This window comes from Rhamphochromis longiceps, linkage group LG11, assembly GCF_057381845.1.
Source record: "Rhamphochromis longiceps isolate RC_006_pf linkage group LG11, R_longiceps_female_GT1.1, whole genome shotgun sequence".
Classification (NCBI taxonomy): domain Eukaryota; kingdom Metazoa; phylum Chordata; class Actinopteri; order Cichliformes; family Cichlidae; genus Rhamphochromis; species Rhamphochromis longiceps.
In genome coordinates this window covers 38,666,635-38,691,342 of record NC_140567.1, presented here as the reverse complement: position 1 = coordinate 38,691,342, position 24,708 = coordinate 38,666,635, and the positions used below count along the sequence as shown (strand labels likewise).

At 45.2% G+C, this 24,708-nt stretch overlaps 1 protein-coding gene across 1 annotated transcript; it reads left to right on the top strand.

The window, feature by feature from the left end:
* Positions 1–36: 36 nt before the first annotated feature.
* cmtm7 (CKLF-like MARVEL transmembrane domain containing 7) lies at positions 37–8,578 on the top strand. Its single transcript, XM_085424004.1, has 5 exons — positions 37–252; positions 3,424–3,600; positions 4,618–4,716; positions 4,953–5,031; positions 5,838–8,578. The coding sequence occupies exons 1-5, from the start codon at positions 142–144 to the stop codon at positions 5,843–5,845; spliced, it is 474 nt and encodes a 157-aa protein (XP_085280130.1). The 5' UTR covers positions 37–141; the 3' UTR covers positions 5,846–8,578.
* Positions 8,579–24,708: the final 16,130 nt, after the last annotated feature.

The following is a 24,708-nucleotide window of genomic DNA, read 5'->3' as shown; positions in this document are numbered from 1 at the left end:
CCCGGAAGCAGTCGCGTTTATCTGCTGCGCGTTGACGTCAGCGATAAAAACGGGCTGTGCCGTGTCGCGCGGTCGACGGTGACTTTCCGCTGCGGTTAAACTCGTTTAAACGTTTCATTTACCGTGCTGTTTACCGGCATCATGTCTCACACCGTCATCACCACGACAACAACCACCAGGACATCCGGGGAGAGCGGCCTGAACCTGGGCTACACCCAGACCATCCCGGGACTGCTCAAGATCGGACAGCTGGTAAGAGTCGGTCCGGTGGACAAACCCCGGGGCTTTACCCGGTTCTACCCGGGTTTGTGTGCGCCTGGTTTTCTAAAGATTTAGACACGAGAAACTTTAACTGTGAAATATTTAAACGACTGTTGTTGTTATTGATCGGCCTGTGATGCTCGGAGTGATCGGCTCCTGATGGAGAAATATTGATTTTCGTAAAAACTTCCATCCAGACAGGGACGGGCGAACAGAAAACGGGGCCCGGGGCTCAGAGACAGCTACAGACCCCCAGGCTTTTACAGGGGACCTCTCCAGCTGTTTTACGTGTCCTCGTGTTATTATAATAGCACCGTTAGACCCACTCAGAAGGCACTTTATTAGGTACACTTTACTGGCACCAAACATTTGGATCCAGTTTTTCCTTCAGAGATGTTTTAATTCTTCATGGCTCAGAATCAACAAGCTGCTGGAAACATTTCTCAGGGGCTTTGGTCATGTGATCACAGTGAGATGATTTTGTGACATGGAGCGTCATCCTGCTGGAAGCAGCCAATCAGAAGATGGTACACTCTGGTCAAAAAGGGATGCCACACTCAGGCAGGCTGTGGCGTTTCGGTGAAGCTCTTACCGCTGAAACAGGCCAGAGTGGATCCACACTTTCATGCTGCTTCCTCAAACTCTGACTCCATCATTGACGGTTGCAGCAGAAACTGAGACTCATCAGACCAGGCAGCGTTTCTCTGATCACCTGGTGTGGTCGTCTGCTGCCGTAGCCCATCTGCTCGATGTTCCACACGTTCATTGATGCTCTGCATGCGATGGTCGTAACGAGTGTTCATCATGATGATCTGACACCCTCGTGTCGGTGTTGTTCCCACATCATCATCATAAATGTTGTTCCAGGTTTAACATTGCAAGTGACCAATCACATTGTTGTGATGTCACACTTTTGCGACTTCGTAAAAAAAAGCGCTGTAAAAAAAAAGTCTGCGTAACGGCCTCTGTCCTCCGATGCAGCGATTTGAATCTTTGCATTTCAGGATGCTGTTCTGTAACAAACGGTAAGATTTATGCATGTTGTCCTTGCAACATTGGAATTTCGTAAATGAATGAATCGCTCGGCTTGCAAAAGTATGACGTCACAACAATGTGATTGGTCAATGTTGAACCTGGAACATTTATGATGATGATGTGGGAACAACACCGACACGAGGATGCCAGATCATGCTGTATTCGAGGTCCTGGTGCCTTCCTGTCAGCTCAGAAATTGGTTTCTGACACACTCAGACCAACAACCATGTTCAGAGTCACTCAGGTCGCCTTTCTCCATCATTCTGAACTTCAGCAGGTCGTCTCAGTGAGTCACTGCTATGTGATTGGCTGATATTTGTGTTGGCGTGCAGCTGAACAAGTGTACCTAATAAAGTGTCCGGTGAGTCTGACCGTCTGTGTAAAACCTTTAAAGGGCGATCGTGGCTCAAGAGTTGGGCGTTCGTCGTGTAATCGGAAGGTTGCCGGTTCGAGCCCCGGCTCCGACAGTCTCGGTCGTTGTGTCCTTGGGCAAGACACTTCAGCCGTTGCCTACTGGTGGTGGTCGGAGGGCCCGGTGGCGCCAGTGTCCGGCAGCCTCGCCTCTGTCAGTGCGCCCCAGGGTGGCTGTGGCTACAATGTAGCTGCCATCACCAGTGTGTGAATGTGTGTGAATGTGTGTGTGACTGGATATGTAAAGCGCTTTGGGGTCCTTAGGAACTAGTAAAGCGCTGTATAAATACAGGCCATTTACCATTTAACGCCGTCTCAGAACAGACCTGCAGGAGTGAAGCTCGCCTCCTTCATTATTTCTGAACACGGTGGTTTGTATGCAGTTTCCTATGTGTACTCCAACACGTGTACTCCAACACGTGTACTGTCAACAGTCTGAAACGTGTTCCTCTGAGACCACGACGCTGGAGGGTTTGGTAATATTCTAATATTCTTTGAACTAAAACAAAAACACAAATCGGCTGCTGAACGATTACTCAGACCCAACAGCTGTTTGACCCAGAACAACCATGTTTACAGCTTTCTGCCACATTTGGCCTGGTTGGTTCAGGCTGTGCCGTCACATCAGGAGCAACTCCTGCTTATGTGAGCTAAATATCAGAGTTTCTGTGGCAACAGAGCAGGGCTCTGGAGTGCCACCAGTTTTTTAATGGTGCAACTAGAAAGAAAAAAAAGGTCTCTGCAACTCTGAACGTCTCCGTGTGGTCAGACACACATCATGCCCCTATCGTGGTCTAAACCAATCAGAGACAGTCAGGGGCGGGACCTCTCTGATATGGATATCGAGTCATTAAGTCCTGAATGGACTTTTAAATATAAACGTATTTTGGCAGAAACACCAGAATCTCAGGTTAAAGCTCACAAACTATTTCAACAACCACCAAAGTGTCCCCCCCCCCCCCCCCCCCCCCCCCCCCCCCCGCTGCCTTTCAGCAGCAGGCAGGTCGTCAGAGGAGCCGATGTGACGAATACGTTTAACGTTGCCTACAGCATTACCAAAGAGAGCCACGCACTTTAAGGACAAGCATAAGATTGTTAGTTAATCATTTGCAAATGAATATTGTCTGTGACATCAGTTTCCCCTTTAAAAGTGCACATGTAAAACTGCAGCGTTAGGCGATGTGGTTGAAAGCTTTGGGTGCGCCTAACTTTTGTGCTGATGCGCCTAAGAAAAACATTTAGTGGCAAAAAGTTAGTGTAGAGCCACAGAGCCAATCAGAGCCACAGCCTGCACACATCCCCACACAGCGTTTACCTGAGCTGAAGCTGCCAGAACCAAATGTACCATTTATTTATTTATTTATTTATTTATTGTCTGAAAATAAAAACTCATTTTACATTTGATGCCAGCAAGAAGTTTTAAAAAGCTGGGACGGGGAGTGAAAACATGATGAGTGTGACATCTGCAAACAGTCCAGCAGTGACATTTTCACAGTGTGTGGAGCTCATGACAAACCGGCCGATCCTGAGGTGGAAGTCGCTGCACGCGCTCAGGAGCTCTTCTGAAAACCGTCGGCCGTGAACGCGGCGCATCGCTTTCTTCTCTTTTGCTTGTTTAAACAAGCAGATGCAAAAACATGTGATGCACGTCCTCAAACCGCTGCTCGCCTCTAATGCAAAGGAAGCACATATTAAAATGAATTTCCCTTTTGCCAGATCTCCCTGCTCATCGCCTTCCTGTGTGTGTTCTGCACTCGCGGCTGGCCCAGCTGGCCGGCCTTCCAGTACTTCGAGGTGGTGACGCTGTGGTTCCTCGTAGCCTTCCTCATCTTCTTCCTCATGCACCTGTGCAGGCTGCAGACGAGGATGCCCTGCATCAACTGGCCGCTGACGGTAAGAGGAGCGACGCTTCCATCCGTCTGTGTCGGTCTCACTTCTGCATTTCAGCCAAACTTCTGCATCGAAGACTTGAGCGTTTGATTCTCAGCGTAGCGTAACAGGAAGCTGCTGTTATGCAACGCAGAGAAGCCAGAAGAACCCAAATGTTCCTCTGGCTTCTCTGTGGAGTTCAAGGAAGGAAGAGAGCTTCTGATGTGCGGATGCTTGCAGTGCACCAGCAGTCCCTCGTTTACCTTCCTGACCAGTCGGCCGTGAGCAGAGGTGATTTTCAGAGCAAATCTCAGACTTTTGATCAAAATGAAACAAATCAGCTGCTGCAAATTGTTCCTTAACCTTTTGAGAGCTTTGTGACCTTGAAAAGGTTCATGAGCACCAAACGTGCTGGGAGATCTCAGCCTGAGACGAAACATCACCCTGCAGCTGTTAGTCGCTCGGCTCAGATTTATGCTTCCACACATGGCGAGACTTCCTCTTCCTGTTCTGTTGAATCCAGAGAAATGTTAAACATTGTGAGATGATTGCTGATCTTCATGTGGACGCTGCACATATATGCAGTCTGCTCAGCTGTAAGCAGTACTAATAAAGCTCCACAGCAGAGCACCTGCCTCCATGTCACCCGACCCCCAGCATCCTCTGCACATCTGTACGCACATCTGTTCAGCAGCGGTCAGGCCCTTGCTCTTATTTTGAAAGTCCAGCAGCTGCGGTGCAGGTCTGGTTCCTGTGCTGAACTCTCAGCGAGCTCATCCGGCTGCAGGATGAGAGACGTGCTGGAAATTAAAAGCACTTCCTGTCCAGCGGTATTTATTAATGAATCTATGAAAACTCGTGCGAGTGAAACGGGACTTGAAGCTCCGGCAGAGTGAATGTTTGCATCCTGGTTTCAGAAGCAGACCCGACTTTGAAGCCTTCACTAAAGCGGAGCTCTGAGGAAGGCTCGGAGCTCCTCTGTGGTGGACACGAGGTGCTGACAGATGCTGAGAAATGTTTATTGTTCCTCTGCTGTTTCAGGAGTTCTTCCATTACTCTGTGGGATGCATCCTCATCCTCATCGCCTCCATCATCGCCTCGGCGAATAGCGGTGGAGTTTCAGCGCTGGTGGCCGGATCGGTACGTAAGCGCACAACTGCGAGACTCGCGTTGTGTCACTTTGCAGCAGACCAGCTGTGTGTGGCTCCTGCAGACCGAGTCCTCCCTCTGATCACGCAGGACGTCACATTAAGTTCTTTCCTGAGAACAGAAATCTGGTCCTGCCTGAACTTCTCTGAGCTGAGTGCGATCCGTCAGTAGACTTGAGCAGCTTTACTTTGAAAGGTGTTTGTAACGCATTGTGTGTTCGTTCACAGGTGTTTGGATTCATAGCGACGTTCCTGATGGCCGTGAACTTGTGGACGTCTTACAGCGTGGCTTGTGGGCCTCAGTCTGGTAGGTGCTGTCCTTCACCTGCTTCTGGTCTGAGCCTGTTACCTGCTCACGTGGTTTTGGGTTAAACGTCTCCAGCGCTGGGCGAGGGTGTCGTCTTTTTAACGCGCTGCAGAATCAAACCTTCATGGCCTCATCTGCTTTTTATGAGCACGTTTCAAGTGAAGCATGTTGTTAAATTGCAGTGCATTCAGGGACTAGTAAGCGTTTTGTGCTCAAAGTCGATGTTAGAGGCAGGAAATCGGACGAGCGTGAGGATTTGTGACAGTTTGGCTCAGAGCAGCTGCGACACTGCAGCTCCTGCGGGGCTCCAAGGAAGGAGCAGGGGTCACGGGGTCACGGGCCACCTCAGTCAGAGCATCAGTGCGAGGTGCTGCACAAACGGTCCAATCTGCAGAGGCTCCACCCACAGCACAGCCTCGATGGGTGCAGCCAAAGGGGGGCCGACACAACATTAGGCACACGGTCATTATGTTACACCTGACTGGTGCATATTTGTCCACAGTTGGACTGAAGGGGGCTGCGTACCACATTTAAAACATTGTTATCGTATAAATAATGCAAGCGTGCACCTCCCTGCTCGAGCTGAGTTCCCTGTGATAAGAGGAGGGTTTCCCTGAGGAATGCTAACGATGCTAACGATGCTAATCAGTTAAAAGTGCTTTTTTTTTTCCAAACAGTGAGCCAACTGTTTTCTTCGAGCCACATCCAAAGATGTGAGGCCGATCCACATGACAGCAATTACTTCCACTGCCCTGAGACTCTAACACTCTCTCCCCGCATGTTTCTCCCATCATGCTTTTCTGCAGCCATGTAAAAAGCGTCCCGTCATGATGGAGTCAGATGGCTGTGTTGGCAGTTTGCTGTGTCCTGGTTCTTCTCTGCCAAGCGACCACCTGGATAAATCGATGTGATCATAACTCTTACTGCAGAGGAGCGCCGACGCAGCACCGGCTGGGCTGGACAGCAGTCAGTGTCATTCTTTTACTTCCTCGTTAAATCGGACCGCTGTGGTCACGTTTCCATGGTAACGGTGCTCTGGGTCACATTTGAACCATCGGTAATCCTCATTCATGAACGACAGCACAGTCACCTGGAATTGTCACCTTTATTATATTTCCCATCATTCCTGTTGTTTTCTTTCTTTGTCCTTAAGAATGAGGCGTGGGCTCTAAAGCGATGGCGCCCTCACACTGCTGTGTGCCATAAATGAGCGTGTCCTCACGGTTTACAGCGCCCATCCTTCTGCTCCTTTGAAACTTCCTCGAGCTCTGCAGAAGCAGTTTGGACCACAGATGCATTAAAATTACAGCAGTTCTACTTTAAAATATTAGTGTTGAAATATTTTTATCACTCAAACACGAGTTGCATGCTAATGTTGTTGTTAGCATGCTAAAAATTTACTCAGGGGCTGTAAAACAGCAGCATGCTAACAAATGAAACAGGTAAAACGTCGGCATGCCAACAAAGCAAAAGAACAAAACATCGTCATTTTTGGCGAGTAAAGACACGTGGCAGAAATCGTTATTTCTTTGATTGTCAGGAAGCCCGTGGGCGGAGTCTAACCTGCTGGAGGTTCAGTTTGTTTTAGCCAGCTGGGTCATTTTTAAAGATTCAAGGAAGCTGAAGACGCTGCATGTAAACAGTGCAAACCACACGCATGTAAACAGGTTGCAAGTTTTAATGATTGAAAAAATCTCACATTGATTATGTGGGTCAGTAATGATGTCATTGTTCATTTATATTACAAAACAAGCTGCAGATAAATATAAGAACCAGTTTGACTCATGGACACGCCCACTTACATTAAAGACAAATGTCTCCAGCTGTTCTGCTTGAGATGCTCGAAAACCCGACAAATACATCAGAAAACACGCGGTTCAGTTTGTGTCGCGTTAAATCAGACCACAGCTGGGAGCCGTGTGTCCCGTAGACACATGTACAGGAGATAAACCTGAATGTTTTTGTGTGTCGAGAGGTGTTCTGTGGGAAGCTCCAGTGTTTGATGTCTGCTTGTGGGATTTACTGACAATAAGAGAAATAAAGGCCAAAGCACAGCGTCTGTGTTATGGAGGAAGAACATGTAATATGTCACTGACGTGGATTCAATCTGTAACTGAACAGTTTAGAGACGTTTCAGCAGGAACTGCAGATTATTGTAATTACTCTTTTTGTTCAGCTGTCCTCGGTGCTTAAAAGAACCAAACTTTTAGCCATTTGAATTTAAAATTCAGTCTGAATTTTGTATTTAAAAAGCACATCTGTGATTATTTTAGAGGATGCCAAAAGAGAGCGATGTATAAATTATATCAGGATTAAAAATGAACTGTGTGGAAATCTGTGCAGATTAATAAATGTAATGACATGGATTCATTCAGATTATCCAAATATTCACGTGATTAATGATCAATGATACTTCGTTCAGACGCGCTGAGATGGATTCAAATGAACCAAAGAGATTAAAAGTGTGTATCTATGGACAGACGAAGACATATTGTAGTAAATATTAAACATCATCCATTTAAAAGTGTTTGGATTTATAATTATATGTTGGAAGCTACATTTTTGGAGAATGTGTGTTTTCCAAAAGAAGTCATTGCAACGCCACATCAGTGAACGCACAGACGAGCTAACAATGAAAAGATGCTGTAAATATTCAATGTGCTGCACTGAGCGCAGCGTGTTAGCCGTTTTACAATCGTCCGACTGTTTAAGCACAATCTCTGCGTACCTCTCCCAGCCCGTTCGTTCTGATCATAGTTATTTAATCTGTGCTTTCACTCAGTGACAGAAAACTTTTATTAATCTGCACACGGTGACGTCCACTCCCGCTAACTGCTAGCTCCGACCGCATGCAGCATCTCTGGGCTGTCAGCTCTGCAAACATCTCTGATTGACTCAACGCTCAGTTGAACTTACGTGGAAAATGAAGTCACACCTCTGAACCTAAAAACTTTAACGTGAACAATCGTTACGAATCGAGACAGAGACGCCAAATGTGGCAGGTAGCCAACGTTAGCCGAGACGTTAGCTTACAGCTAAGTGATTATTAAAACAAATTGAAGAGACAGAATTAAGAGTTTGTTGAAAATGGTTAAACCATGCTTATGTTTTCTGTTGACTGTGCATTACTGATACATAGTTAACATTTTATTAAATGGAATTTAATGAAGAGGTTAATATAGCAGCACTAGCTAACAAGCGTGACCTAGCATGACTATTGTTGATGCCACGCCCATTTTTTCTCGGCTGCACTGCCGATCTGATTGGACAGGAGGGGAGTTCATGCTAACATGTCAGTGTTCACATGACAGCTGCTGCTTGTCTTATTGGTCTTTAATAACAAAGTGCCATTTATTGTTTGATTGTTTTTAGCGATTAATCCCAGTTTACAGGTGTGCAGATAAACTGCTGTGAACGTCTTGGAGGAAAAACACATTTCCAGTTTTTCTGCTGCGTGTTCTTCATAGAACCCAAACTGGTTTCGCTTTAATTCTTAGAATAAAAAGGCTCAAAGTTAGACCCTTTTCTGCCACCTGTCGTTAACAAACGAGTAAAACCATTCGGTGTGTAACGATAATCCTGAGATTACTGCCTTACTGTGCGATGCTTCTGACTGTGCACTGAATGTGTCTGAAATTTCCTCTGAAGTAGCTCAGAGCACCAAATGAAGGCCTGACCTCTAATTGGATTCAAACTGAATGTTAAACTGTGGAAGGTTTACACAGTACTTTGTAGTACATTTAAATACCCGTTAGTGTCTGATCCTGGAGCCTCTACACACTGTGTGACATCGTAACGGGTTCCTGCTCGACTGGTCTGTGGGAACCGTCAGGATGTTCTAGTTGGTGTAGGAACTTGATGAAAGCATGTGAGCTTTTTGTACGAATGCTTTCAGCTTCAGACAACTTCATAAACTAACTTTAAAAAGCATAATTAGGTTGTGGTGGCTTAGCGGTGCAGCGGTTGGAGCTTCATGTTCTCCCTGTCTGGGTTTCCTCTCACAGTCCAAAGACGTAGGTGGGGTGACCTGTCCAGGGTACAAGCCCCGCCCACAGGGTTTCAGTAGTAAAACGTGCCACTGACTGAGACACTGAATAAGAGCGGTCACTCAGCTCTTCGTTATCTGAAGCTGGTCATGAAGTCATGTGACCCTGCAGGTAGAGACTGCGAGTTCCTCATACAGTCACGGTCCTGTTTGATAGGCTGCAGGGACTGACTTCACAACAGTGACATCACATCCTGCCTGCTCCCAGTGAGTCCGGTACGTCAGGGCCTGAACCCCTGAGGGTCGCACAGTGTGGAGGGGTTCCCGTCCCATTAACGTCACGTGTCTCATAAGCTTTATTTCACGCTGTGATGCTGTTCGTAATGGTGCACCATGCTCACTTGCTGTGCTCGCTGCCTCTTTGGTTTCCTGTCTGCACCAGCTTCATTTGTAAGAGTTTGGTTTCTTATGCACTGATAAGCTTACTGCAGCAGGCCGTTACATCATCGTGTTAAATCACAACACGTGAAAAGATTTACATTTGAGTTTTGTATGTATTTACTATTTCTATGGTTGAACTTTTACTATGCTGTTTTTCCAGTTTGGGATAAAATTCAAACTTTTCTTGTTTCTGTTTCCTTGGACTTATTTTTTTTACCCTAAAGCTGGGCTTTAATTTTCCGTCTGGATGTTTTGCGTGAATCCAAAACGAAGGTGTTTGTCAGTCAGAGTGGGACAGCGATGTGGTTTTCCTGAAGGCTATTTGAAGGCGTTGCTGTGAGCGTTTACAGTTATTTCCATGTCTCGAGTACTCTGATGGATCCGGGCTCCACCATAGACAAACCACACTGTTTACATTATTTATTTTGGCTCCAGCTTGATGATGATATTCTCACTGATGCAAAGTGACCTGATGTATGGCTGCGTGTCCACTGGGGGACAGAAACATTCATTAGACTGGCTATGAATCTGGACCGCTGATAATACATTACTGCTCATTACATTTTTCACTGTCGGAGGGAAACGACTCGGTCTCCAGGTGAGATTTGTTTGTACAAATGTTCCAGTTTAGTGGAAAGCAGCCAAAGCTCGTATGCAATTGGGCAAGACTTGGAAGTCTTCTAGTTGTACAAGTCTTGACCCTGTTTTCTACACATGCCACAGATTCATTTACAGCAGCACCAGGCTCAGGGAGGGGCGGGGCCAATCACTGTGATTGGTTGGTGAGAGAAGGAAGACAGGATGAAGACATGCTGTGGAGGAGAGACAGAGATTAATAACAGATATGATTCAATGCAGAGAGTCTGTGAACACATAGTGAGTGAGAAACGTGACTTTCTTTAATCTCGAGTCTGTTTGTTTCATTTGAGACCAACAAAGCTTCACACATGGAAACATTTTACTCAACAGCAACTTTTAGTCTCAGGTCTATTCTTTCATTTTTAATGCCACTGATTGTGTTTCTACTACAGACTAAAGTCCTGCATACATTTGGTCGATTATTCAGCTCATATTAAATCTTTTTGTTTGAGCTGAATCCCGTCACTGCTGTTTCCTGTGATGACACACGGGGCGGCGCCAGGAAAAGCTGTAACAGCAGGTCGTGGAGCAGCCGTCCTAACAGCTGTTTCAAAGGTTTTCTTTCTCCAACGTTAAATTCTGATTGGACGTTTGCTTCTTAAAGTTCCCGAATCTGTGAATCGAATGTTTGAGATCGAGACTAGGATAAATGTATACACATGAGAGCGAGGAGCCCAGTGGACACGGTCACCTGGTAGTTCATTTAGTGTTTTCTCCAAAGTGCCTTAATGTTCTGTGGGTGTGGATTGGTCACTTGACTTCTGTGAGGAGCCACGATCAGGCTGGACTTGTGATTTTATTATATTACAATAAAAGATGTGTACAGTGTTTGAGTGACATCACAAACACGAGTTGTTTTTCTACATTTTTAAAATGTGTTCAAACTACAAGTTGTGATTTATTGCATGTTGTGAATTAAAGGCTCATTGCACCAGTTCTGTCTCTGCTAGTTTCATAGAACACGAGGAACAAACACATGAAAAATGGAAACAAAGTATTATTAAAGTTAACAAAATGATGCATTTATCTGTTTAGTAACGTCTTTGTGTAAAACAGTCATCAGTGTGTGTAGAGGTTTAGCATTTTGCTGTGGGTGGAAAAATCTGTGTGTAAAATAAATGCTTTCAGTTTTCGCTAATCTGATGTTTGAGGCACATTTTGAAAACACATGAAAGCGTTAGCGGCATGTAGAGAACCGTGTGGATTATTAGCAAACATTAGAAAGATAAAGAGTCCTAAAAGTTGTCCCTGTGGAAAACCCACAGCACTGTATCCATCCATCCATTCGCTTCCGTTTATCCTTTTCAGGGTCGCGGGGGGCGCTGGAGCCTATCCCAGCTGTCATAGGGCGAGAGGCGGGGTCCACCCTGGACAGGTCGCCAGTCTGTCGCAGGGCCAACACACAGGGACAGACAACCATTCGTGCTCACTTTCATTCACACATTCACACCTAGTGACAATTTGGATTATCCAATCAACCTGTCCCCACAAGCTGGATGTCTTTGGACACTTTATCCAATCCAACTTTATTTATAAAGTACTTTAACACAGCCAGCACAGGACCAAAGTGCTGTACAGCAGATATGTTAAGAAAAAAAATAAAATTTCAAACAGCCCTGTATTAAAAAACAACATAGAACCAACTAAAAACAGTTTGGGAGCTGCTACAGCAAAAGCACGATCTCCTCTAAGTTTACGCCCTGTCCGGGGTACATGCAGGAGCAGCTGATCAGCTGGCCTGAGAGAGCAGGTGGGTGTATGAGGCTGTAGCAGCTCAGAGAGATGAGATGGGGCGAGGCCGTGGAGAGCTTTAAAAGCAAATAAAAGAATTCTAAAATGAATCCTAAAAGTATTGGCAGCCAGTGAAGTGAAGCTGAAACGGGAAATGTGCTCAAACTGTCGAGTGCCAGTTAAAAGACGAGCTGCGGCATTTTGCCTCCTCTGTAGACGAGTAATATATGATGCGCTGACCCCAGTATAGAGTGCATTACAGTAATGCAGCCGAGTGCTAACAAAGGCGTGGATAGCTGTGAAAAACCTGCTTTAGCCAGCTGCCTCAATCTGACTGCCAAACGTCAGATCACAGTCACTTTGACCCCCAGGTTTGTGACAGCTGGTTTAACATGCTGGGCAAAGGAATCTAAATATTGGGGGTCTCAGTGGGGCTACCAAAAACCATCACCTCGGTCTTTTTGTCATTGAATTTTAAAAAGTTAAGAGACATGCAAGCCTTAATTTCAAGACACTGAAGTAGTGGCTGTGTGGAGTATGTGTTCAGTCATCAGCATAAAAGGGGAATACAATGCAACTGAGTTAACTCAGTACAGAACCAAGAGGGGGCCGAGAACTGAGCCCTGTGGGACACCACACCACAGAGGACAGCACGGCACAAAAAGTTCACCCTGCCAAGCAGGACCTGAACCACTCCAGGGCCCCTCGTGCCCACCCAGTGCTCCAAACCAGAGAGTAATATGGCGTGATGCACTGTATCAAGCCAGCTGTCAAATCTAAAAGCACCAGAACAACACAGTCCCGAGCGTCAGGAGCTAAAAATATGTCCTTAAAACTTTGAACAGGGCTGATTCAGTGAAAGGGTTTAAAATCTGACTGGAAAACATCTAAAACATTTTGCTTTCCCAGGAAGGCCATTCATTGGCTGTGAGCTCTTTTCAAGACATTTGGAAAGAAAAGGTAGTTTGGAGATAGACCTGTAATTTACAAGAGTCATAGGATCAAGAGCAGGTTTTTTAATCAGGGGTTTGACTACAGCATGTTTAACATCTTTAGGGACAACACCTGACATCAAACTGTGGTTTGCTCAAAAAGCAAAGGTCCAACTGCAGTTAACACGTGTTTTAAGAGTCGAGGAGGGGCAGCATCGTTTGGAGACCCTGCAGGCTTAAAATGACCAACAGTCTCCTTTAAAGCGGACAGAGTCACCGGCTCAAAGACAGCAGAGCAGGAAGCAGAGACTGAGAGGTCATGAGCAGAAAGATCTGAGCCCTGGTGGAGGAGACCTTCTCAATAAAACAGCGTACAAACCGTTCACAGGCTGCAGACGAGGCCTCGATACAGTCGGAGCAGAGTTAATGGTCCTAAATAAAACACGTGTTGTGACAGTTTGACGGAATAATGTCAGATACGTGTTTTTTACAGTTGTGTTTAAAGCAGATGTGTAGACTGATGCTCAGTTTGATGGTACAAACGTATCAGGAGTGACATCATTGATATTTACTAGATACAGAACACAGTGAGCCTACACTGTTCACTGCATCACTCCATGCTTGCACTGAGCACCACCTGCTATCATGTATATATCTACTGAGCACTTTTCAGTTTTGCTTTCTTTCAGCGTTGTCTGACAGTATGTTTTGCACTAAGCAGCAATTTGCTAATGTTGTAAAGCTGCTCAACATTTGGAAATAAAACCCATTCTGATTCTGCACAAAGAAAGCTCAGTGGTGGAATCAAATATGACATTTCAGTCAAAATTCAAGGTATTTATTTCTATTTCATATCATTTATGAGCCCTGTGTGAAAGCTTTAGTTACATTTAAGGGCAATATCCCAAAAATAAAGTCAGAGATTTGATCCGTGTGTGTTTCAGATGAAATGAAGACAAACTGATGCAGTAAATCTTCTCTTATTGATGACAAAACTGTGCAGCATAATTTACTTCAGATGTTGCAGATGTGAGAGCATAAGCAGGCTGATGTTTGGAGGCTCTAACAGCAGAGAGATGATACAGAAACATCTTTAGAAAATACTGACACACTTTACAAATTTCCCACGTGTGGGACTAATAAAGGTTATCTTATCTTATCTTATGAAGGGACAACTTTGTGTCTAAATGAGCTGCACACTTTCCCCACTGAAACCAGCACAATCCCACTGATGAAAACAACATTTGAACTACATATATTCTGGATAAATCAAAGCATTATCAAAGTTGTCTGTGGTTCCCTTATTTTTCCTTGGTTCCCTCTCAGATCCTGCAGGACGAACAGCAGTGAGTGGTTCCTGTATGCAGCTGTTACAGGTTGTGTTGGAGATGCTTCTGCAGATACAGGAAGCAAATATAAAAGTGTTTTCAGTGTTTTTAGCAGTCCCTCAACTACAGAGAGCTGTCTGCTCTCCTCTGCATCTCTCAGCTGCTGCTGGCTCCTCTTCCTCCTCCTCACACTGTCCTGGATCTGTCCTGGTGTCTCATCAGGGGTGGAGAGCCTCCGTCTCCTCTCACCTTCTCAGGCTCTTCTGACTCTGGACACTTGCAGAAGGAAATCAACCACAGCAGTCAGCAACAAAAGCAGCAGAAGTTTATCAAATCTGTGTGAACTTGCAGGATGAAAACACCGTTTCCTCTTATCGTCACAAAGACACACTTTATGTGTTTGAATCAGAGAGAAACAGGATCCTGCAGAGTGTTGGTCTTTATAACAAAGGTGACAGACTCGGGTTGTTTGATATAAGCCTGACAACAACAGCAGGAAACAGCAGGAGGACTTCTCCATCTACTGTCTGTCTCATTGTTAGCGCTTTAAACAGGATGAGAGCTCTTTAAGGACAAACTGCAGCACAGCATGCTTGAGTCTGCGTCCTCACCGCAGTTCGCGGGCCACATATTTGCTCAACCGTCTGCTCGGTGTTTCCTGAACCGTTTAAGTACGTTTGGCTTCACGGCGACAAACAGACGGAGCTTCGGCAGAAACCTGAACGAACTAACGGAGAAAGAGCGCGTTAAACGCGACCTCACTAACGTCACGTAACTTAGCCGAAGGGTCGCTAAATGCGACTTTAAGACTTTTCATTATGCTAACATTTGTTCCGCGGTATATTTGCAGTGGGACAAAAGCGCCGCGCTCACTTTGAAGACGGTATTTCTGCGCTTCACTTCGGCCGTCCGCCATTTTTCTTCAACCGCTGACTCGCAGTGAATCCTGGGATATGGTGAGGGCGCGGCTTCTATCCGTGCGCTCGTGCGTTCTGTGTGGCGTCACTGGCAGATCAAAGGAATCAGCTTCTGCTTTGATCGTCACAGCCACGTCACAGGCAGGGAAAGCTTTAAATAGGAGCGCTCACACAGAAACATCACTGCTCACCTGTTTGCAAATGTTCAACAGTCGGCGTTCTCCCAACAAGGAAATTATCCAGCTGTTCTCTCAAACCCAGAAAATCTAATGTGCGATACAACCATGTCAACACGCAGCGAAAACGAAAATACAGTCGTGGTCACACCAGACCAGATTATGCCACCTTTCAACAGGTGCTTCCAAAGGCTCTCTGGAGCTGAGTGGAGCATGATAGAAAGTGGCACATGCGACTCAGGCGTCCGAGCGGTGCTCGCTGATATGATTTGTGAAATCATTCAGACCGCCTCTAGCAGAATCCTCAAAAATGCCCTTCCTGTTATTCAGGATCGCATGATGAAGGAAGATCCGGAGCCTTTAGGTGCGGGGAAAATAAGCCCGTCCCTCGGAGACTCCATCTCAGCTGCCATCGCCGGCGCTCTTAACGTCCTGGAACAGCGACCTGAGAGCACTGACGAGCTGACACGGATGGTTGAGGAAGAGATCTCCGAAAAGGTCAGCTCAACGGTCAAACTCGTTAGAGAAAGCCCCGATCTCCCGCAAGACCCCGCCGTTTATGTCAGCGGCAAATGTAGTGATATTAAAAAGCTGCACCGCATGGTTTGCCACGCTGCCTCGTGCCTTAAAAGGCACGCGCGTGAGCTGTCGAGCGGCTCTGATTCCGGTACAGAAAGTACGGATTCAAAGATGTCCGTGCAATCAGCAATCAAAGAGATTTCTGTGATTCTGTCATCAAGGAGCTCAGATGGAGAGATGACAGATGAAGATGAGGAAGAAACTCTAACAGAAAAGGACGAAACAAAACGAGCCGCAGGAAGCCAAAGTTTCCGGGCTGCAACCCCAGTAGAAGTGGTTGCAGCTGACATCGTAAATGAGATCATTGGCGACATGGATGTAAGCAGCGAAGAGCCCTGTGAGAGGAGTCCTGCCTTTAATGCAGGATTAATTACCAACAAGCTGAGAGACTTCTTCTCCAGATGTTTGCAATCCACCTCTCACTCCCGGCTCAAAGCACGCAAACAGCGCTTTTCCATGTTTGCCAGAAAACAATTTGAAACAACGAAAAAAGACCTGAGAAAAGTAATAAAGGCAAACAGAAAATTTCTTGTTTGTCTGAAAAACATTTGCAAGGACCCCAAAGGTGACACGGTGCCCTCTGATAACAGTACGGTTTCCAGCCGAAACACACTGCTCCGTTACATACGCTCCTCTCCCGTCGACTTCGACGCGATTAGATCAGACGTTAATCAGTTGTATGAGAAATTAACAAAGGAAGAAAAACTCTTCAGCATCCACAAAACAGTGGAAAACTTTAGAACTGGTGGAGCAACCAGAGATTTCACTGTGGAGTTAACGGCAAAAATGTTTGATCTACTTATGACGGATCGACTGTATCAAGTCCCCGAACCTGTAATGGGTAGATCCCTGTCTGACACCGTCATCTGCAGGACTCCACAACCAGCACATGGATCCAAGCCTCCCTTTTCTGCTGAAGTCCTCTATGTGCTCGTAGAAGACGCAGTAGAAAAGTTTGTACAAAAACTTTTACTCTGGGTGGAGAACGAAGACGAAGATCACCTGATTGAGGACAAAATTTCTGTGGCTGTGGAAGAAATCCAGAACATTATTAAAAGAACGAAGATCCCAACAAAGGAAACCAGCACAGATTCAGATGGAAGTGGAAGAGAATCTGTTCCGACACCTGTAACACCAAAGTCTGGGAGCAGTACCCCAGAAAAATGCTCTCTGGTACCTTTTCAGTCACCTGATCAGACACCAAAGTCTGGGAGCAGTACCCCAGAAAAATGCTCTCGGGTACCTGATCAGTCACCTGATCAGACACCTGATCAGTCACCAAAGTCTGGGAGCAGTACCCCAGAAAAATGCTCTCTGGTACCTTTTCAGTCACCTGATCAGGTGACTGATCAGGTGACTGATCAGTCACCTGATCAGACACCTGATCAGTCACCAAAGTCTGGGAGCAGTACCCCAGAAAAATGCTTTGTGGTACCTTTTCAGTCACCTGATCAGTCACCTGATCAGGTGACTGATCAGACACCAAAGTCTGGGAGCATTTCCCCACAAAAACGCTCTGCCAGTGTTTCAGGCTCACCCAAGGATTCCTCTGACATGTCAGAGATGAGGTCTGTATCAGCGTCATCTTCTGATGCTGAGAAAATTTCCAGTGACCTCGCCGTTCTCCTCATGATGAGAGTCATCAGAAAATCCAAACCTGAAACTCAGCACTTTTTTGCCAGGGCAGCATGTACTACAAAAGAACCTGACGCGATCCTCAAGCGTCTGAGAGATCTGATGCAGCCTGAACTCAGCAGCACAGAGTCCGTCACAAGTCTGATGAAGGACAAGAAAAAGTTCATCAAGAAAATGACCAAATGCCTCATCAAGGAGTTTGGCTCCCCAGACACTGTGTTAAAGGCTGCGATGGCAAAGGATGCGTCTTTTGATGAGGTTCTGACAAAGCATCTAAAAATGCGCCTCGGAGTCATCCCCGGTCCTCCCAAAAAGTCCAAAATTTCCAGGTTTTTTTCAGCGTTGGGAAAAACTCTGCGAAAACCCTTCAGGTGGTTCACTAAAGCCAGAGATGATTGAAATGACCATCCTGGCTTTTCCCTGCCGCCCTGCTTCTTTTAACATCTTGAAGCAGAATTTTAGCACCAAATCCAAATTCTAACAACTGTAGTTCACGCCATCTCGTCTCCTTTTTGATTTCCATCCCCCCCAACCGGTCGCAGCGGATGGCCGTCCCTTCTGAGCCCGGTTCCGTTGGAAGTTTCTTCCTGTTAAAAGGGAGTTTTTCTTCCCCACAGTCGCCTCGTGCTTGCTCAGAGGGGGATCGTTTGATTGTTGGGGTTCTCTGTAGTACTGTAGGGTTTTGACCTTACAGTACAAACAGGGAGGAGACTTTGTGATTTGGTGCTTGATTATGCAAAATATCTAATTTGGCATAAAATAAAAATTTAAAATAATTAAAAATACATTCCAACTTTGTTTGTGTTCTTCTTCTGTTGTCAAATATGTAGAAAGTGTTGCACGTGTGATTTTAGTCATTTAGCATCAACATGTAGCCAACATGTGTCTGTTTGTGATCCTGCTGCATCTGTTTTTGTCTGATTTGTGTCTTACTTTAGTCAATTTACATCTATTTTGTGGCCCAAATGTGTGGATCCTGTGTGACATTGCTCTGTTTTGTCTTAATGCTTCACTTTGGTTGTTGATGTTTGTGCTCATTTTGATTCTAGATGTAGACCTGCCATCTGAAAATTAGCACCTCGCCCACTTGGAGCATCTGTTCTTTAGTCCAGGGGTTACACATTTTTTCTTTCAAAAAGGGGAAATACCTCGGTTACTTTACTACTGACCACAGAAACGATGACATATACAGACAAAGATGTAAGCTCTATGTGCAGGCAAATACTGTTTGACACAAATTCAGCTTTTGTTTAAGTGATTTTGTTGATTTGTTTGTTGCATACCGTTATATACTGCCCCCTTGTGGTCAGGAGACCTAGAGGGGGTAGTGCCAGCCAGATGTTTGTAGCTGTGGGTGTTTGGACTTTTAAAGCACTTTGAAGAAAGTTAATGTTCACTTTTAGAGAACGACTGGATGGCTCTAGTAACAGAGTCATTTTAGCGCTCACAGATCCGACAGTGAGTGGTTCCTGTTACTCATGCAGTCTGAGGAAGCAGCGGTTGAAGTGTTTGTGTATTTATTGATTTCTTTTAAGTCACTGTGTATTTGATGTACATTATGGTTTATAAGTCCTGTCAGCCCTGTGCTGAGAGGGCTGTGCTCATCCATCCGTCCTGTTCTAATAAAGCCAAATTTCAGGAACACCTTCTTTAGATCTGTTCAGTTTTATTTAGAGATGGACCGATCCGACATGACGTATGGGAATCGGTCCGATACTGACCTAAATTACTGGATCGGGCATCGGAGAGAAATAAAAAAATGTAATCCGATCCATTAAATATAATGAAAGTACCTCACAAAACTTGCGACATGGCGTAACTCGGAGCACGTCGGAGCAGTATGTGTCACGTGATAGAGCGGCTGTAGCGTGCGAGACCTGACGGCGGTCTGGTTGAGCATTTGGAGTTAGGGCGATTTTAGCCCATTTTTGGGGGTGCTGAAGCATTAATGATATATTTTTATGTGGTTCAGCCACAGCTCTGCTAAAACCTCAGCCAGTAACAGGTCGGCCAACGTTTGGACCGTCCAGTTGTCTGTATGACTGCTGCAGTACGTGCATCACATGTGTTCACTATCAGAAAGAGCCAAACAGCCCTGGTGGAGCGAGCAGCTGTAAAGAGAAGCAGATGCTCTGTTTCTAAAAACGTTTTAAGCTTGTTTCAAAGATTCTGTACAGCAGCTTTAAATGTTTTCCAAAAGCACACAGACACTTATCAGTGTTTCTCACACTTGTTACAGTGTGGACCACCTGATAAAAGGTCAAGCTCTCCTAAGTACCACCATGAAAGCATGAAAGTCATAATTCTTACAACACAAAATTAGTTTTACTAAATGAGTAAAATTAGCATCTGCAGTAAAGATGTTTTCATACATTTTATTCATTCTACCACAGCAAAGTTGCCTCTATTTTTATAGTTTTTATTAATATTTTGAAATAATTTATTTGTAAAAATGTATTCTGTTTTTTTATGTATCTGTATTATACTGTTTACTTCTTACTCACTATGAGCATCGTTCATTATTCTCCCAGTAACTAAGGTTAGCATATGTATGTTTTCTATTCCAATCCATTCTTCTTTAGCAGCATTTAAATAACCTTTATCAGATTTGATGGTTTTGTTACAGACTTTTCAAAAAAGTGTTTTTCTTTTCTTTCACAAATGTGGGATTAAATTGTGTTCAAATGTGCAAAACAGTGATGTCATGTTTTGTGACGAGGACCCAGGCACAGAGAGACTTGATGAATTTAAGAATCTTATGATTTAATAAAGAAATTTGCAGACTTGCACAGAGATGGTAAAATTATGATGACTGATAATGGAGACGAAGATAACAGACGATGAGGACAGGGAGGAGCAGGGGTTTAAATGCACCAAGGAGACATTCAGAGACAACTCTGGACAACTGGAGACATTTAAGGATGCAGGGACTGACAGAGACGGGGAAGACGTCTCATCGTGACGAGTAAAGTTGATCTTGCCTGGCTGGGCAGCTGTCTGGGTGCTCAGCACCCCCAAAGCTCTGATCCTAGAATCGCCCCTGATTTGGAGCCTCGCTACCAACCCGGCATTTCATCTCCGACAAAGTTATCGCAGAGAGAAGTAAAGCAAGTGTGTAAGTTCATCTCTGAATGTTTGTAAAGCATTCCCACGTTAAGCTTAACTGATATACGGAGCGACTGCCTCCCCCTCCCTCTCCTGTTGCTGCTTCAATCATGATCAATGATCAGCTGATCGTCTCTCTTGTTTGTTTTTGGCCCACTTTGCACCAGAAAGAGGAAACCAGCGGCTGAACAACAGCAGCACGTTTAAGCTTGATAAGCTGCTGTTAGAATTTATTTAATATTACTTTCTACACCAGGATCCTTTTCTACGCAGCTGACGTAACTGTGCAGGGGCGGGTCTAGCATGGTTTAGCCAGGGGGGCCGATAGGGCAGTAACAGGGAAAAGGGGGCACAAAGACATACTTTTCTTTCTTATTCTCATTTAAAATGTCGAGCTTTTAATAAATAATTATCTGAATCTGACACCCAAAGTAAAATGTATAGTATATATATATAATGTATAGTGGGGATCGGTGTTCTTACGCCCATTTGCTGGGAGTAAGGGCGCCCTCCGTTTGCAAGGTGCGCCTGCTGCTTGCGGCACAGGGAGGAGAGGGCGGGGCGACAGGGGATTCTCTGGTGGCTGGAGCAGCATCTAATAACCAACTCACAAAATAAAACAAAATAAAAACAAAACAACAAACATGAAAACACCAGACATCATGATGCAGACTTATAATTTGCACCGATGTTTTTTCAAAATTCTTTGAAGTGAGCGCGAGAGCCCTCGGTGCGCCTGCTCGCTGCTGAAGTCAAAGTAAACTTTATTGTCATCTCCGCTACAGACAGTCCAGCATATAGAGACGAGATGACGAGGCTCCAACTACAGTAGTGCAAGGAAACAAACAATAAACATAAGAACAGTAAGAAAATAAATATACACTTTAGGACTCGGGGTAAAGGATCAATGACAATTTATAATTTATAGTTTGATGATTTAAAGTCTCACACACAACCTGTCAAAAGGGGAGGGGCCAGCTGCTTCCAAGTAGAGCACATTTCATTCATAATGATGTAAATCCAAATCCATTATGTATTCATGATTTGAATCCTGGGTTGTGTGAAATCCCAGAAATGCGTCTTAGACAAAGTGAATCTGTGAACTAAGGTGTAGGTGTGTTAGATCATGTTGTGGTGATCCTCGGGTTGAGGGATGGGTGTTCATACTGGAGTGCAAAATTAAAACCAGTGGAAGATGGACAAGAAAAGTTCAAAGCCATCAGGTGCTCAGTTTAGAAAAAGAGAAAAGAAGAGGAGGAGAAACGAGCAAAAGATGCAGGTAAGCAGATGTGTGATTGGATGATGGCAGCTCATCCTGAAACAATCAGAATCAGAATACTTTATTAATCCCTGAGGAAATGATGTGCGTTACAGTTGCTCCAAGAAGAAATGGTAAAAATAGTAACAGTAACAAACTAAACTCCAAACAACACATTATGTTACAGATTTTAATATTAATTAGTGATTGTCAGTTGTTGATTTGTCCTGTTCTCATACAATGCATACTCTCTCTCTCTTCATGTGTGTGTGTGTTTGTGTTTCTCTGGTGAATTTCGACAACAGTTTTATGTTAATGTACAATCCTTAATATGTTTTATGTGTCTGTTTGTGTGTGTGTGTGTGTGTGTGGGGGGGGGGGGGGGGGGGGGGGGGGGTTCGCCCGGGGCGCCAAACAGGCTAGGACCGCCACTGGAGAGAACAAGCAGGTGTCACAATAAGATGCCGCACGAATCATTGGTGTCAGTGAAGAAAATGAGTTTGTGGCCACGAGACAGAGAACAGCACAGGGACAAAGCTGCAGGCCTGACAGCAGGACGTGCATCACTGCTCCTGTTTCCACCTGGAGACAGTGTTTGCCCTGCAGCCTTTGTCACATTCATTAGTGCCCTCACTGACACACAACACACTCCCAACACACTAAACATCACAAATCCCGCCCTCTCTCTCTCTTCCTAAACAACCACGTGTTGTCGGGTTTTTTTTTTCAATTGGTCGACATGGTACATTTTTCAACCAATAGGAAAGAGGCAGCATTTTTCTTTCTTTACTGTTTTTCATGCTGTCCTTAGAAAATGCTTCATTTTTTAACAATTTCTTGCAGCACAAACGTATCGATAGAATTCAGAGAAAAGCATCGCTTATATATTTTTTTATTCTAATAAAATAAAATGTGAAAACTGACGTATAGTTTGAAGGTCTTTCAACACAGCTTGTTGCTTTGTCAGCTTAAATGCTACTGACAGCAAGAAGTAACAGTATGCAATATATTCAGTTTGTGTCGCCTCAGCTTCATGTGACCACAGAGGAAGCAGCAGATTGGTCGCAGGAAGTAAACAAGGTGAGAACACCTGGTGAGAGCTCCTGACGTAAGCTCCTCCCCTGCATTTGTCAGTGCGCCTGCGCGTTCGTTGTTTTTAGTTTCCATGGAAACACGGAAGTCCGCCATCCAGAGTTGCTGCAGGTAAACAACACAACAAATCAAATCAAATCAAATCAAATCACTTTTATTGTCACATCACATGTGCAGGCACACTGGCACAGCACATGCGAGTGAAATTCTTGTGTGCGAGCCCCACAAGCAACAGAGATGTGCAAACACAACAACACAAACGAGCAACAAATCATCGCTCCAGTTTATTTACCTGGTTAAATGGTTCATTTAAAAACCCAAATATCGCGAGATGACGCGGCAGCTTTTCCGCTACTCGAGATCCTCAGAACTTCACTATCGGACACTTTTAGCTCTTTTTCTCCTTTTTTCGTCTCCGCCGTCGGTTTTACGGGAACAAACGAGCTGATTAAAGCAGCGGATACAAACGGCTGATAAGCTTCCGGTTGTCGTATCCTCCACCCGCGCATGCTCTAAGCTCGAGAAAACAGTTGTTTAAAAAGACATGATACTGGTACCCGAGTTCCATTAACGGACAAAGCGATTGAGTGTGTGCATTTATGGGTCCGGTCACATTTTCAAAATAAAACCAATTTCCTGAAATGTTTTCAAAATAAAATAACTCCTCTGATGAAAGCCTTAACAGTTTTCTGCTTCACTTCTCTCACTCTGGGATGGATTTGATTGTTTCTTAGACTTTTTTGGTTTCTTCTTCTTTTCAGAATGAAAGAAATACCACATCTGTGATTTTATTTTACTCTGTCTTTAGAAATTAATCTATGATCCCCTCTGTGAATCGCTACCTTATCATGGTGGAGGGTTTTGTGTATCCCAGGAATCCCAGGGGCTATGTTGTCAAATGACAAATTGGTCCTGGGTGAAGGACCAGACAAAGAGCTATTCAGAAACCCTCATGAGTGAAAAGCCTAGGAAACAGTTCAACGTGTCTGAGATAGGGTTGCCGGGGTCCCGCCCTGGAGCCAGGCAGGAAAGGACTTGGGCTCACAATCCTGTAGGCCCACCACCCTCAGAAGGTGGCTTAGGGGTTGCATGCAGTGTGCTGGGTGGCGACCAAGGGTGGAGATCCTGGTAGACCAATGCCCGGCTATCGAGACATGAAACGTCACCTGTCTGGTGTGGAAGGAGCGTGAGCTTATGCGTGAGGTTGAGAGGTTTCAACCAGATGCAGTGGGTTGGATCAGGTGGCCAAGGAGGATGTTGGATAGACCCAATGTGCCTAAATGTATACTGAGGGTACACTGGAAATGCCTAGCAGAGCCCACAGTCCGGGAGACTCCCATCCCTGGCAGAGAGTTGACAGCATTCCAAGGGAAACACTGAGTTTGAATGCACCATGTTCAGCCCCGCCATTGCTGAAGCTGCTGCACTGAGCTGGGGCTGCAAGGTGGTTGGTGCCTGTCATGGTGCTAACCACAGAAGATGGTGGACATCAGAGGTAAAAGGAACCATCGTGCTAAAGAAGGAGTCTTATCAGGCTTGGTTAGGCTGTGGGACTTTGGATGCAGCTGATAACCATCAGGCGACTCGGGAGGGGAAAGCGGTGCTCTACCTGCACTGTGTATATTGCGGCTGTAGCGTTACTGATTACGACTGAGGATATTGTCGGGCGGTGGAAGGAACATGACACGTATTTCGTCCTGGTCGTGGAACACTGGACCAGTGAATTACTGTGGAGGGCCAGTGTGAACACACAGACGTAATACATGGATATCATTTTCCCATTCGGGGAAGTCGAACTGCGCTTTTAGTGACTCTGAGCTCTCCGTCGCCTCTTCTTATTCCACAGGTGAGCTGACAGG

Coding starts and splice junctions, on each gene's coding strand:
- cmtm7 (XM_085424004.1), top strand. CDS start 142: ATGTCTCACACCGTCATCACCACGACAACAACCACCAGGACATCCGGG. Junction 253..3,423: donor TGCTCAAGATCGGACAGCTG/GTAAGAGTCGGT, acceptor CCCTTTTGCCAG/ATCTCCCTGCTCATCGCCTT. Junction 4,717..4,952: donor CAGCGCTGGTGGCCGGATCG/GTACGTAAGCGC, acceptor GTTCGTTCACAG/GTGTTTGGATTCATAGCGAC.